Source organism: Barbus barbus, assembly GCF_936440315.1.
Source record: "Barbus barbus genome assembly, chromosome: 32".
Classification (NCBI taxonomy): Eukaryota; Metazoa; Chordata; class Actinopteri; order Cypriniformes; family Cyprinidae; genus Barbus; species Barbus barbus.
Window position 1 is genome coordinate 18,448,154 of NC_136760.1, and position 14,116 is coordinate 18,462,269.

The 14,116-nt window shown below is 39.5% G+C and overlaps 1 protein-coding gene across 1 annotated transcript in view; it reads left to right on the forward strand.

The window, feature by feature from the left end:
* The window catches only part of LOC306852702 (voltage-dependent T-type calcium channel subunit alpha-1G-like), a gene marked incomplete at its 3' end in the record, with an annotated part of 234,961 nt that extends 221,052 nt beyond the window's left edge, over positions 1-13,909 (forward strand). The window contains exons 34-40 of the mRNA XM_079389755.1: positions 351-472; positions 584-1,009; positions 2,783-2,926; positions 4,268-4,390; positions 7,353-7,542; positions 7,627-7,796; positions 13,061-13,909. Coding sequence (XP_079245881.1) covers positions 351-472; positions 584-1,009; positions 2,783-2,926; positions 4,268-4,390; positions 7,353-7,542; positions 7,627-7,796; positions 13,061-13,909 — 2,024 coding nt within the window. The remainder of the gene's footprint in view (positions 1-350; positions 473-583; positions 1,010-2,782; positions 2,927-4,267; positions 4,391-7,352; positions 7,543-7,626; positions 7,797-13,060) is intronic.
* Between the last annotated feature and the right edge of the window lie 207 nt (positions 13,910-14,116).

Genomic DNA, 14,116 nt, shown 5'->3' on the forward strand with positions numbered 1-14,116 from the left:
TTAAATTTTTGGAGGGGCATCCATGGTTCTATGAAGAACCTTTAACATCCAATGAACCTTTTCAGTGTATAAAAGTTTCTTTATAGTCAATAAAGGTTCTATAAAAGTATTCAAATTTTCTTTGCCCCCAAAAAACAATGGTTGTTTTAAGAACTGATCAAGGTTCTTTGGGGGATCTAAAATTGGTTTGCTGCGATCCCACTTTTGGAATCTTTATATCTGAAAGTGTGTGTTAAAAAGGAACCAACTTTTCATTAAGTGCATGCACTTTTTCACAGCACTGAAAATATGTAGATTTGCACATTCCCAGACCATGTACCTCAGACCCTGACATTTTGCTTCTATCCCAGTATGTGATGAGCTGCACCCCTGTGAAGGTCTTGGCCGATATGCCACGTTCAAGAATTTTGGCATGGCTTTCCTCCTGCTGTTCCGTGTATCCACCGGGGACAACTGGAATGGCATTATGAAGGTGGGACACAGTGAAATTCATGGTGAATTAAACGCTTTGTGCGTGTTCTGACTACAGTCGTTAGCAACATATTCACCTTTCATTTTTACACTCTGTGCATCCATGTTGTAGGACACGCTCCGAGACTGCTCCCAAGACACTGGCATCTGCTACAACACGGTGGTGTCCCCCATTTACTTTGTGTCCTTTGTACTGACTGCCCAGTTTGTGCTGGTTAATGTGGTGATCGCTGTGCTCATGAAGCACCTGGAGGAAAGCAACAAAGAGGCTAAGGAGGAGGCTGAGCTAGAAGCCGAGATGGAGCTGGAGTTGGAGGCTGTGGGTGGAGTTCGAGGAATATCCCAAGGACACATGCCACCTTTGGGCCATGGTGATGTAGGTGGATCAGGAGGGTCGCCTTGGATCTCAAGAGACTCTCGAGACATGCCGGGACCTCTTTACCCCACAGACAGCCCACCTGCAGACATACGCAGGGACTATGAAGATCACATAAAGACAGATCCTGATCCTCCTCATAATTTGGAGCCGGCATTAGAGGTGAGCGGTTATTTGATATGCAAGTTGTTTTTTAGCAGCGGGACTACTGAGATTTTGGTTCTGCATTACCAGTCTTAATTCCTGTGGATTTGTCTCTATGTGAAAAGTCCCTTTTTGGTATTATTGCACGTATCATCTGAAAATTGCAGGGTTTACTGGCTTTATATGGTCATGTGAGGAACTCTGCATAGAAGATGGTAAACAATTTTGTTACTCTAGTCATGTAAACACGTATAATGTTTAAGCCTTGTAGTCCTTTGCACAACATTGTGTGCTTCAAAATTTATTTCAGTGCAATGCAGTGCCCTATTGACTTCTGTTCAATGTGCGTAATTGTAAACAGGATTTTTCTTTAAAAAGTTATTTTCTGTGGTAAACAACAGCTTAAATGGATAGTGGATCCAAAAATGAAAATTTCATTCAAAATGTCATTATTTACTTTATTAATCTTTTATGTTGTTTTTAAACCTGTATTACCTGTCCTTCTGTGAAACAAAAAACTGGGTAAAACACACATTCACTATTAACTAATAGTATTATTCCCTCAAGAAATTTCTTATTTGCTGCTTATTGATCTAAAGTAAGGTAGTGGTGATAGTAGTTAGGTATTGGGTAGGGTTATGGGATCTAGAATATGGTCATGCAGAATAAGGCAATAATAAACAGCCAATATGTCAGTAATATGCATGCTAATTAAGCAGCCAGTTAACAGTGAAAAGTTCCCAACAGTAGTTATTGTTGGGTAACCCTTGAACTTATAACTCTGAACATTCTTCTAAAAACATGAAATATAATATGAGTATCTTTATTTCACACAATATACAAAATATGCAGTATTTTTTCCACATCACCAGTGACTAACTAATAATTAACTGTTTAGTAGTTCAAAAATTAACTAACATGCATTTAGGTTTACTGAATAGACATGTTTTAAAACACTGGCTGTTATTTTTAAAGTGGGGAAGTCCATCAGTTTCTGTTATTGTCGTATGGAGATGTGACTGTTGCTTGCTCGTCATAAACTTAGTGGTCGGAGGTCAGACTGATGCCATGGGAAAGTAGTGATACAGACCTATTCTTTTTTTAATGTAGGCTGGCTATTTCCAGAATACCAGCCATTTTTTTTAAGTTAACAATGACATTATCCCTCCAGCTCTGAAGTGTGGCTGCGTTTACTCATCATCAGGACAAATGTTCATAGAGCTCTAGTTCCCCCTTGTGGATATCAGTGGTAGTATCAAATGTTTTACCTGTGAGCAATGCATCTTTGTAAGTTCAGAGCCTAATACTACATCTGATCAGCATATAATGAATTGTACTACTTAAGTAAGAATGCATAGCTAAACTGGTTTAAAGGATCAGTTCAGTTCAAATTTCAAATTCTGTCGTCATTTAATCTCCATCATGTTGTTGCAAACCTATACGTCTTTCTTCTGAGGAACAGAAATCCATGGTTAAGGATGTCAACTTTTGTGTTCCATGGAAGAAAGACAGTCAATAACGTGGGTGACTAAATGGTGACATCTTAATTTTTGGGTGAACTGTTCCTTTAAATGAATTCTCTGAATAGCCTGTTTATCCTTTTGTAAACCTCTCTTCTGGCTGCTTGTGTTATAGTCAACAAACTTCTCTCCTTCCTTCATTTCTCCTCTGTTTTTTCTCTGTGTAATGTCATTCACGTCACCCCTGGTCATCTCCTCTGCCTCTGTCTCTGTCTGTTCTCTTTCTCTCTCTTCGTCATTCATCCTGTCTGCCTCTTGCTGGGGCTTTTAGCGGAGGCCTATGTTTGACTCAGTTTCCCTGGTGATCCAGGGCTCGATGGAAGGAGAGCTCAGCCTCATGGACAACCTATCTGGCTCCATCTGCCACTACTACGCTCTGCCCCCCCTTCCCAGCAAGCACTGCACTGAGAAACAGGTCAATGGCATCCCCGTTTACCCAGCTTTGCCTTGTACACACAGTCCTCTGCCTGTCTCCGTCCCTTCTTCTCTCCCTCTTTTTCTCTCTCTGGACCACTTAAACTTACATAATAGCACCGAAGCTTCTGTGTGTCAGTTACGAAACCACCTCTGCACTCTGGGATTTTCAGCACTCTTTAGAAGGCAAGGACTTGGTTCTGCTTCAGTAATATCCATTTGTTGAAGTGTACTTATTTCCTGATCCCATAAGAGTGACAAAGTTTTGCAAAATTGTGTGAACTTTGTGCCTCGTTTCAAAGATCATTAATACCCGAAAAAGTGATGGACTCATCAGGCTGGAGTCATGGAGGTAATGTGTGGATCGATAAAGAGCTGGACCACTGTTGAATTATGCAAGGAAATCTCCTTTGGTCTGTTTCATATTGAAATATTTTATTAAAATGCATTAGCATTGCAAAATGGAGGCTTCTAAAAGCTTTTTTTTTTTTTTTTATGTAATTGGAGAATCTGTAATGTCTTTATGGAAATAGCTGGCGCTTTTATTTTGACGACTTTGCAAAAAGTTGTTCCAGTCCAAACTCTCAGGGACAATTAGACGCAGCATGCAGGATTTCGCCTGCTGACGTTTGAGGATTTATGAAATAGACTGCACGTTATTCCTCTTTGAACGTAACTGAGTTTGACCTTTTGTTTCTGATATAACTTTAATATCTGAGGACTGTTAAACTTCAGGATATCCATCATGGCTACTGAAGGAAGATTATATGCATCCTGTCAGCTGACACCGGAGGGTGTTTCCATTAATTCTGAATTAAACAATTGGCACGCTTTTAGTTCATGAATGTTAATTTGAATTGGAAGTTGAATTGGAATATGAATAGGAATAATTATGGTGTTTAATTTCAGAAGAAATTAAAGAAATTCAGCCCAAATTGAATATTTATCTGTCTGTGTGTCTATTTATCTGGTCTCTAAATCTGCAAAACATTTAAACAAAGCTTTGTCAAGCCAGCTTTAAAAGTTTGTCTTGACAATCTGTTCTTTCCTACTTAGACATTGCAGTTATATAAATTCTTTGAATTTTAATTCTTCATTACATTGAGATTTGAATTGCAACTCTCCATCCTGTTTGGGATTGAATTGGAATTTAAAATAAATCCAAATTCGAATGGAGCACAACTCTGGTTTCCACGAACTGAACTGTTAAAAATAAGCTGACTTCACCACATTCAGTTGTATTAATTTACTTGCACTAACCTGTGTGATAGTCTGTGTGTGTCTTCTAACTGTGCATGTGCTGGTTGCCCATCTCACTCTTGGCTCGTCTCTTCTTCTTTAGATTCCTCTAGCTGAGATGGAGGCTCTGTCTCTGGCGTCGGAGAAATCCTGGTCCTTAGCTCTGACGGATGACTCTGTCCCAGATGATTTTAACCCCCTCTTACTAACCAGTCAGGAGTGCAATGTATTTAACAGTAGAGCAACGTTCATTTTCCACTCCTGCCTCTCAGCCTTACACTGCTTCCAAAGACATCTGCTCTCTCCACCCTGTTTCAGTATTTGACCCCAAATACTTTAGCCCTAGATCTTTTGGCCCTATAATAGATTTCCTCAGTTCAGTGTTTTAGGCAAGTTACAGCACAGTTTTAGCTAAATGTTCTTCGAGTGGCACCTTAAAGGTCCCCTTGATTACTTGTGGTACCCGATAATGTTGAGTTACAGAGCTAAAAGTGTCTAATTATAGTGACACTACTAACCTAACAACTAAATTTTGCACTAGCTGCTTTCAAATAAATGCAGGTTTTCCAGTGCTACACAGTTTTCCTAGAAAGCATCAGCTGACAAAATGATTATTGGGTCGCTTGCTGCTGTTGATCAGTATGATCAGAAAGAAGTGTCTTATGCTCACCAAAGCTACATTATTATTATTAATATTATTATAAAAATACAAAAATAATGCAGTGAAATATAATTTATATAATATTTTTTTTATATTCTAATGTATTTTAAAATGTAATGTTTTCAGTGTCACATAATTGTTCAGAAATCACTGTAATATGCTGATTTGATGCTCAAATAACACTTATGATATTAAACTCTTTCCTTCAGGATTATTTGATGAAAAGAAAATTCAAAAGAACATAATCAGTTTAATGTATCCTTGTCTGAATAAAAGTAATAACATCTATAGAAAATTTTAACTGACCCCAAAGATTTGAATGGTAGTTTACATTAAATATGAATATATTATATTTAGAATTCAGCAAATATATAATGTAATGTAATATATAACCAGAGAATTAGCTACTTTCTTGCAGAAGCTTGTAGTTTAACAAACTACTAGTACTTCAAGAGAGCAGTCTGACTGTAGTTTAGCTTTATAATACAAGTAGCTTGTATATTGACAAACTAGTTTCCAAGCTTCCCTATAACACTGGTGCTTCCTCTCTACATGTGTAACCTAATTAAGTACCTGCCGTGCCAGGGCTTTATGATTAATTCATACCAAAACTATGCCAGTAATCTGTTTTCTGACACTTGGTAGTCTGATGAATTTGTAAAAGTAGAGCATTTTCATCATAATCACTTTATGCAGAGCTGAGAGGCGAGTGCATTTGGAAGCTTTGGGGGTTTCTAACCGTCCGCTTTTCTCTTTCTCTTTCTCTTTCTCTCTTTCCCTCTCTCTGTACATTTCGCACCAGCCTGGTGTTTGTATGGTCCAGTCCAGTCCAGTAGAGTAGTATTACTGCCTGTCAATCTGCTCCTTTCCTGTCTGGGTTCTGCAGCTATGTCACCGTTCTTCCTCCCACACGTCTAAAGGCCATTTCTGAACCTCTTCTCCATCTAGTCTTTTCATACTTTTTACATGTTCCTGTTTGCATCCTCAATCTGTCTGTCTGCATATCTACCTGTGTATCTTTGTTCTGGTTTCATGATTTTATCTCTGTCTTATCTTTTGTGTATTAAAAGTGAAGTTTCTCCCTAGTACCATGCTTCTTGAAAGAATATAGGAGTGTGGTATGGGGTCGGCTTCTGCTGTCTGCCAGCTACAGTAGTACAGATTCTGGGCGCAGCTTCTGAAGGGAGGAGGCTGATGGTTTCTGTCATCTCGCAATTGAATTCATATTCATTGTCTCAGAACTATGCCCATAGATTCATAAATAATATATACATAGCATTTCTCAGATGAGTGAGATCTAGACCCAGCCTGTTCTCATTTTTCTGTTGCATTTATGTGGATGAAAAAGGCAGACAAAAATGTGCACTGAAATGTGCATAACTTCATAATGTCCATAAAGCAGGTTAAAAATAGCATCATAAATCTAAATGGGCATGTATATGTTACCCACAAAGAAGGATATTGGAAAGGGCGCAAATGTACTCAAAACACATTTAATCACAAATAATGATCAGAATATAATGGAGAAATATTAACAAAACAGATTAAATCTGTGTGTAAGAATATGTGGACTTGCATGAGTGCTATTTCAAGGACAAATTCTCCATAAATAAAAAAAAAGTCCAGTTGTTATTTAATATTACTATAATTACTATTATGTACTAATCTCACGTCATTCCAAACCTGTATTACTTAATTTTTTTCCCATAAATATTAGAAATTCTGAACAGTGTTACTTAAATTTGTCATAAATTTAGTTCTTTAAACTCATTTAACAGACCAAAATTTCCAAACGGAGTATATCTGATTCAATCTGATTCATGAATCATTCAGTTTTGTGAACTGGATGAGGCAATTCACTAAAAAGAAATAAAAAAAAAAAGAAGATTGATAGCAAATGCTCATATTTTCAGTTATCAGTCATTTAAATATATATATATACAGTATACAGTACACTGACATGAAAATAATCATTTGGATTTTCCATGAAAATCAGAAATTCTGGTGTGTGTTACTTCAACATAGGACACAAAAGCACCAAAATATATCATAATTTTTGTTCTTGAGACTTATTTAACAGATTAACAGACCTAAATTTCCAAATGGAGTCAATGTGTCTTATTCAATCTGATTCATGAATCATTCAGTTTTGTGAACTGAATGAGACAATTTATTAAAAAGAAATTAATAAAAAAAGATTGACAGCAAATATTCATTCAGTCATCTGTAATTTAAATGACTATAAAGTATACAATACATGGATATGAAAAAAATCATAAAATGTATGTTCACATAAGAAATATGCATTTACACAACATGATTTATGAGAACATGTTTCTTGATCAGTCTCCTCCCTATGTCTAGTGTGCAGTAATGTTTGCCTTTCATTGTATGCTAACCAGTCCAGCTTCTGTGTATTAGGTACAATGTGTGTGCGTGTGCATCCATGTGTTCATAAGGGCCCCTGATGCTCCAAACACAAGTACCAGCTCTCACCTTGACTTGCATCTCTTTTAATGCCCCTCAGACCACAACTCCAGCAGATCCCCCAGACCCCCAGCAGCCAGACGAGCCAACGGATGAGCACTTACTGTACGTGAAGAAGAGCTCAGTGGGCCGCACGCATTCTCTGCCCAATGACAGCTACATGTTCCAGCCACTGCAGCCCAACTCAACCCACAGTACCCACACAACCTCACCTCACCTCGCTCAGACAGGTAGAGCACTGCATTTTATTTCTGAATTTGTTTAAAATGCAGATGTAAAATGAAATGTAATTAGAAAAATGTCTCCTCACACAGGGTCTACAGGCTCTATCCAGTGTCAAACAGAAGAACCCACACTGCACTTGACTGTGCCCACCGATCTGTTCAGACCGATCAGTCCTCATAGCCTATCGGACTCAGAGTGCATCCCACGAATCCCCCCACCTCGCCGGGCACACACTCTCTCACGAACCCTACGCAGACAGGTGAGCTCAGGTTCAGTCTTCTCAGTCCTTTCACTGCTTCCTTTGAAATGTGTTTTGCTTACAGAGTTTGTTTCTATTAACACATGTTGATGCACTCTGGTTTTGATGATTGCACATAGTATCTCTGTTCCAAAACCTAGTGAGCTGCCTTGATACATACAGTCATGGCCAAAAATATCGGCACCCTTGGTAAATATGATCAAAGAAGGCTGTGAAAATTCATCTGTATTGTTAATCCTTTTGATCTTTTATTTTAAAAAATCACAAAAATCTAACCTTCCATTGGATAATACGAATTTAAAATGGAGGGAAATATCATTATGAAATAAATGTTTTTCTCAAATACACGTTGGACACAATTATTGGCACCCCTAGAAATTCTTATGAGTAAAATATCTCTGAAGTATATTCCCATTCATATTCACAATTTTGAGCACTCCAGGGTGATTATGAACATGAAATTATCCAGCCATGGCTTCCTGTTTCACAGAAATATAAATAGGAGGGAAAACAAAGCTCAAATTCCCTTAATCATCCATCACAATGAGAAAAACCAAAGAATAAATTTCTGATGTGCAGCAAAAGATAATTGAGCTTCACAAATTAGTGAAGTGGCTTTAAGAAAAGTGCTAGAGCAGTGAAAATTCCCATTTCCACTATCAGTGCAATAATTAAGAATTTCCAATCAACATAAAATGTTACGAAAATGACGTGGAAGATGACGTGTGTCTGTATCGTCCTAATGCACAGTGAGAAGGAGAGTTTGAGTGGCTAAAGACTCTCCAAGGACCACAGCTGGAGAATTGCAGGAAATAGTTGAGTCTCGGGGTCAGAAAACCTTTTGAAAACCAAAAAAAAATTGTCAAACAGCACCTTCATTACCACATGTTGTTTGGGAGGGTTTCAAGAAAAATTCTCGTAGCTCATCCAAAAATAAACTCTAGCATATTCAGTTATCAGACACGACTGGAACTTCAAATGGGACTGGCTTCTATGGTCAGATGAAACTAAAAAATTAGCTTTTTAGCAGCAAACACTCAAGATGAGTTTGGTGAACACAGGAATAAAAAGTACCCCATGTGTACAATCTTTAATCATATTTAACTAGGGTGCCGATATTTTTGGCCATGACTGTATAGTAGTTCTGATGTATTCAACTGCCACATACACAAACGTTCAAAAGTTTGGACTTTCAAAAGTTTTTTTTTTTCTTTTTTTCATTTACATTCACTTTCATTACATTTGATTAAAAATAGTAAGAGTAAATAGAGTAATATTGTAGAATGTTATTACAATTTATAATAAGAGTTAGGGGTGGGCAATATACCAGTAGACACAAATAAACTGGTAGAAATTTGTCAACCGGTAGAGATTTTGGACTATTGTCTCTATCGCGGTTACACACTCACGTCACATTGCTGTGCTACGTACTCACGAAAACTTACATTTGCATTGGTTGTGGTTTAAAAACAAGTGGTTTTAAGCCATTGAAACTCATTGAGAACTCATTCTGCTGTATGCGTGCACTGTCTGAGAGATTCTGGGTTTCTGAACACTGTTTCTCAGAGAGAGACGCATGCACGTGAATTTAGAAAAATCGCATTGAGAGCCCGGGGGGGAAAACTTTTTGAATTTGAAGATCAGGGTATATTTAACTTATTTTGTCTTCTGGGAAACATGTAAGTATCTTCTGAAGGGCAGTACTAAATGAAAAAATATGATATTTAGGTAAAATAAGAAAAATCTACACATCTGTTCAAAAGTTTTTACCCCCCAGCTCTTAATGCATGGTTTTTCCTTCTGGAGCATCAGTGAGCTTTTGAACCCTCTGTAATAGTTGCATATGAGTCCCTCAGTTGTCCTCAGAGTGAAAAGATGGATCTCAAAATCATACAGTCATTGTTGTAAAGGGTTCAAATACAAAAATGCTGAAAAACCAAAGAATTTGTGGGAACTGAGGGATTTTTCTGAAGAAACAGCAGGCAGCTTAACTGCTATAAATAGAAAGTTCAAAAGAACAGCATTGAAATAGAAATCTTTTGGAACATTATAATGTCATTACTGTCACTTTTACTCAATTTAATGCATGAATAAAGGCATTAGTTTCTTTGCCCTTTACGCAATACGTGTGAATCTTCTTGCATTGGCAAGTCATAGAGCACAAGTAGACATTTTGTGCACTCAGTGGTAAGTGAATGGATAAACCTGCTTAAGCTGCATATGATGTGCATTTGAAATGTCCCTCCTTCTACTTAAAGACCTGTAAATGGTTCTGTGAAGTAAAAAAAAAAGATCAGTATTCCATTAGAAATGGCACTGGCCTTCTAAATTTCATACACTGTATAAGAGTATATAATGTGTAGCAGAAGTGCACAGTGTATAGTACATTTGCATTTGGAATGCAACTTTAGAATCTGGCTGAAGTAAGTCATTTTAAGCATCAAAGTAAGATGGAATAACCTCGGTATCAGGAGCGGCATATGACTCTATTGCCTCCGTAGGCAGCTGACTAGGTTTTGTAACGGAGCAGTTTTCTCTCTGCTTGTCTTCTTTCATCATGCATAATATTCATTGTCTATGGATTGTGGATTGTGACTTGTGGGAATGTGAGTGATATGAAGTCTGACACCTCTGCACTGTTGATCTCTCCCTCTGGCTAGTATATTTCTTCTCTAAATCCTTCCTGCATTCTCTCCTTTTTTTCTGCTGCTTTTTGGCCTGCGCACCCTCTAATGTGACTCACTCCGAGCAGCTCAGCATGGTACAACCCAAGCCTGACCCCGAGCTGCTCCTGAGGCACAGATACTCCTGTTTCTGAGAGAGCTGGAATGGGCTGCTTGGTTCAGCTTGCCTCCAGCGCTACAGATCCTTGAACTCCGTCCCCAATTCTGTCCCTTTTTCTTCTACCACACCCCTTAAATCCCGTTTCTCCAGTCCAACGCATTTCACCATGGCTACTGTAAAGGCCAAAAGTGCAGGGTGAAGATCAAGAGGAATGAAATTAGTGGACTGACACTCAACTGAGTTGCATTTATGAAAAAAGATATTCTTACGATCTGCAATAATTATATTGAATTCCTTTTAAAGGAACACAGATGCTAGTTATCATTTATTTATGATAACCTTCCAAAAATATGTGTTCAAACATTATTACATTAGCTGTTTGTTTTTAACATTAACAAAACAGCATGTCTGTAAAAATATTATTAATAACAATGATACATATTCATTAAATTATATATATTTTGGTTTCCCATACATGCCATTTAGTCCAGGGGTGTTAAACTCAAGTTCCTGGAGGGCCGCAGCCCTGCAGAGTTTAGTTCCAACCCTGTTCCAACACACAAACTATGTAGTTTTCAATTGAGCCTGAAGGATGTGATTAGCTGGATCAGGTGTGTTTAATTAGGGTTGGCGCTTAACTCTGCAGGGCTGTGGCCCTCCAGGAATTGAGTTTGACACCCCTGATTTAGTCGATCATTTGTCATGCAAATGTAAAATCAACTTCCTGCCACTAGGGGACAGTATAGCTTCAATCATACAAGTTTCAACATAGAACAGGGACGCTTATGGCTCAGCCTCTTACTCATTGTCCGCTAACTTTCCAAATATGACATGGTTCCTCGTGATCTTTAGCCCCTCCAAAACACCCACCCACGTCTCTCCTACTGGGCTGGTGCCTCTCTCTGACTCCCTTGATTCAAAGAAAGCAACAGTTTTAGGTAGAATTCTGAGAGAAGGAGACCCCAGGAAGAGATGTGGGTCTTGTGGTCTGTTGCAGTAGCCCAGTGGCTCAGAGTGCAGTCTGCCAAACAGTGCCTGTAGTTTTGCCCTAGGGTAAAGGTTTCTCTGCCCTAGTTAAAACAGTACATCTATTACAAACTTTTCTCTGAAAGTGCAATTGATATTGTAAGTTTTCACCTACGTGACTTTACCCACAGCAGTAGCATGTGCAGTACTGCTACTCAGGCAGTGTGTCAATGTCAAAGAGGAGACAAAGATATAGAGCAAAAGGAAGACAAATATTTATTTGCTAATTTCTCCAATAGCCTGTACACTTTCTGATTTTGATGAAAGTGCACACAGTTCCTATCAGAAAGTTAAATTTCCTATCAGGACCAGGGGCGGTTCTAGGGACAGGAGATATTTGTGCATTGTCCAAACCTCTGAGAATACATATGAATCATCATTTGTTTAAATACTAGAATAGTAAAACTGTAAAGTAAGGTATCATTTTTATGAAGTAAATGTTTATATATTACTGGATAAAATAAATAATAAATAAAAATATCTCTATGCATGCCAAAAGTTCCATGCATTCCTTCAAGCTTTCCGTAGTTGTGTACAGGTTGACAGTAGTGTCATGACTTTCACTTGTCATTGCAAGTGATTTTGTTTATAAGTTATTGTACTGTTTATATGAGGGAAAACTTGTTGCTTTACCAAAGTTTGCGAAGTTCGTGGCCTTGGTCTTTGTCTTTATAAAAGAGTTTTCCAAGTGGTCAGGCTCGAGTACAAAAGCATATTCCATTCTGTCTTTAAAATACTTGGTGCTTATTGCATCTGGATGGACTGCAATTCTCACTAAAAAGGCAATAGATCTGCTAGTTTCTTATTTATGTCTGATTTATAGAGCAGATGACTAGACCTGACATTAAAACTCAAAGCAATAAAAAAAAGATTAAGGATATAACCCCTGGAAGCTCATCCCTAGGACCGCTCATGAGACTGAAAGGACTAAAAAGGTTTTCAACTAGTGGTTAACTGGTCGTTGAAATAATAATGTAACTTCAGAATGTGTAACTGCTATTAAGCAAGTTTTATTGAACTTTGTAGCACATTTTAAGCACTATTTTTGTCGGTAAAGGTTTGACGTGTGGCTGGACGTTTTGGTACGTTTTGTGGCGAGTTACTTCATTTGATACTTTCAAGTTTGATACAAACTTTTAAAAAATAAGAACACCAACATCAGATTCTAAATGTTGGCTACCTCGGATTGGGGCTACGAATGCATTCAAAACAGATGCCCTGAGGCGTTCTCTCTATTTTTCTAATTTCACTATCAATCCTTTGAAGCAAAGAGTTTGTGGAGTGCAATGCTAATGGTGAACTCCACTCTAACTCCACGGCTCCCCTTCCCTTCCACTAGCTTCTACATCCCTAACATCTCATACTAACCAATCTCCCTCTCACCTGTTCATGTTCTAATCCTTAATGTTACCCCTTACCTTCCCCTCACCTCCTCCCGTCCCTGCTCTCTTTAGGTGGCAGTGAGTGGTGACTCTCAGGAGACGCTATACACAGAGGGAGGGGAAAACGAGGGCCCCCTGGGGCTTAGGGAACTGTCCGACCCCCCTGTCACTCTTCCACCTCAGCAGCAGCAGCACCAGCCTTCCCTCTTTCTGGTCCCCGCCACACCAGGCGCTTCCCCGAAACCATCGCGACCTAGTGTCCACACGCAGCACAACCCCTACGACCAGTACAACGTGTTCTCCAGGCGTTCCTGCTCTCCACCCCTCCCATCACTGGCTGCCAGGAAGCAGGAGGAAACGGACTCTGTGGATCAGGAGGTATCCCGAATTATCCGGGCAGGGCTCGCAGAGAGGAGCGACGATGGGATCGGGGATCAAGGTGCAAGACGTCAGCTTAAGAAATACCACAGCGTGGACACCCAAGGTCAGCGAGCTCTGCTGTTACCACGGCCCTTGTCCTGGCTTGACGACCCACGTCGGCACTCCATTGAGGTGTGCTCGTCCGTGGAAAGCAGTCCCCAGCGCAGTTCAATCTCCTCCGGCTTCGTGTCGCGAGACGACAGCCTCCAGCAGCAGTCCTCTCCACGCGGCCGCAAGAAGAAGATGAGTCCGCCGTGCATCTCTGTGGATCCACCCGAGGGTTCGGAGCTTCCGGAAGGCTTTCACCCTGCTCTGGGGATGGTGCCACCCCCGTTGCCAAGTCGGGACACTTGCCTGAGGAGGCGCGCTCCCTCCAGTGACTCCAAGGACTCATTTGATTTGGGTGGAGGAGGAGATGGGCTGCCCCAAGAAGGCGTCCCGAACACCAAGCTATTGACTCTACCTAGCTTCTCTTTTGAGAAAACAAGCTCTGAGCACTGAACACTTGACTTGCACACTCTCTCTCTCACACTCACGCACACACACACACACACACACACACACACACACACACACACACACACACACACACTCGATGCACTCTGTGTATCCGTGATGGTGATAGTAATAGTAATAATATCTTAGAGAGTAATAATGCTACATGCAACAATGGTGAATACTCCATGATCATGAGGAATAGTAACTATA